This window comes from Orbicella faveolata, unplaced genomic scaffold, assembly GCF_042242905.1.
Source record: "Orbicella faveolata isolate gen_17 unplaced genomic scaffold, um_ofav_v1 contig_34, whole genome shotgun sequence".
NCBI lineage: Eukaryota > Metazoa > Cnidaria > Anthozoa > Scleractinia > Merulinidae > Orbicella > Orbicella faveolata.
The window spans coordinates 8,908,653-8,910,000 of record NW_028301563.1 but is presented as its reverse complement, the minus strand read 5'-3'; the positions used below and the strand labels follow the sequence as shown (position 1 = coordinate 8,910,000).

Below are 1,348 nucleotides of genomic sequence, written 5' to 3'. Positions count from 1 at the left end.
ACCGACCTGTTCTCTCCGCTATTGTGGCACTGACTAAGTCAAAAAATAGAGTTATTACATGAACGTAGTAAGTAAACCTTAAATTTTACCAAAAAAAAGAAAGACGATTAGAAGTGACTCAGAAACGTCGATACTTCAATTCTGTCCACCTCTGCACTGAAAAAAAAGAAACAGTTTCTCTATCTTTAGCTAGTTTAACGTGGTACACATTGCTTATCAATCGCTATCCTACATTGATTATACCTGTACTAGAGTAAATACTAGTAAATTACATGTTATACAGCTAACAAATATACATTTTTATAATTTTCAGTTTTTCTTAATAAGGAATATGGAATATAGTCAATCCATGACATGGTTTTTTGAGGTTTACTGATGGCATATAATCAGTTTTGTAATAAGTACACGGTTCAGAAGTAGTTACTTGAGTCAAAAAAACAAAACAAAACAAAACAAAACAAAACAAACAGACAAACAAAGAAATAGAAGGTAGTTTAATCATTAGTCTAAAGGGCACCATATTTCTTATACATTTTTGCGTTTTTTCCTCGTGGTGATGATTCACAAGTTAAAATATAGGTAGAGCTAGACATTTCGAGCACCATAGAAAATTGATTAAGAGTCGCAAGCCACAACGCTAATGTTACCTACTGACTTGACTGCTTCCATTGAACGATCACGCGAAGTATCACTCGGACTGCATGTTTCTCGACCATCGCCCTCTACGACACAAGAAGCGAAATGGGACGAGTCAGTGCTCCTTCCGTATTCTGTATCGAAGAGACCTCAGGTGAGATTCAGTATTGCTTTACTTTTACTGTGACACAATACCATACTACACTGGTCATATGCATGTTCCCGCCGCTTTTCTTTAGTCGGTGTGCCCAGATTGAGTCCGCGCTCCACAATCATGAAATTTAAATAGGTTCATGTGATTTAAACCGTAGCTGATGAAAAGAGCGATTAGGCTTACTACTGTAGAGAACGTTAAAGAACAAAACTTGATAATTTCGCTAGAAATTAAAGACGAATTTGCTGTAAGATTCATAGTGGTATTGAAAACTAGATTGAGAAACCTAAATAAAGAAGATATGCAGAAAACTGTCAGTTTGTCTTCTTTTTTTTTTTTTTGCTAGTGATGGTGAAAACAGACTACAGATTGAAAGGTGGTAAAGGGTATTTTCGTGATTCGCGAATGTCCTAATTTTTTTCCCGTGAAATGTGAAATGGCTTGTTCTTTTCTCGTGATTCAGATTCAGATTCAGATTTTTATTAATTGACACTATTTACAGACATATTTCACTATCGCACACTATTACAAAAAATTCATTAATTAAAATAAGGAAAA

The 1,348-nt window shown here is 34.8% G+C and overlaps 1 protein-coding gene across 1 annotated transcript in view; it reads left to right on the top strand.

Annotated features, from left to right (window-relative positions):
* Positions 1–1,107, top strand: part of LOC149104625 (uncharacterized) — a 26,460-nt gene extending 25,353 nt beyond the window's left edge. Inside the window, exon 16 of the mRNA XM_089270810.1 lies at positions 1–1,107. This exon is cut by the window's left edge and continues 325 nt beyond it. Within this exon, the coding sequence (XP_089126936.1) occupies positions 1–37 (37 nt within the window). The 3' untranslated portion in view covers positions 38–1,107.
* The last annotated feature ends 241 nt before the right edge of the window (positions 1,108–1,348 follow it).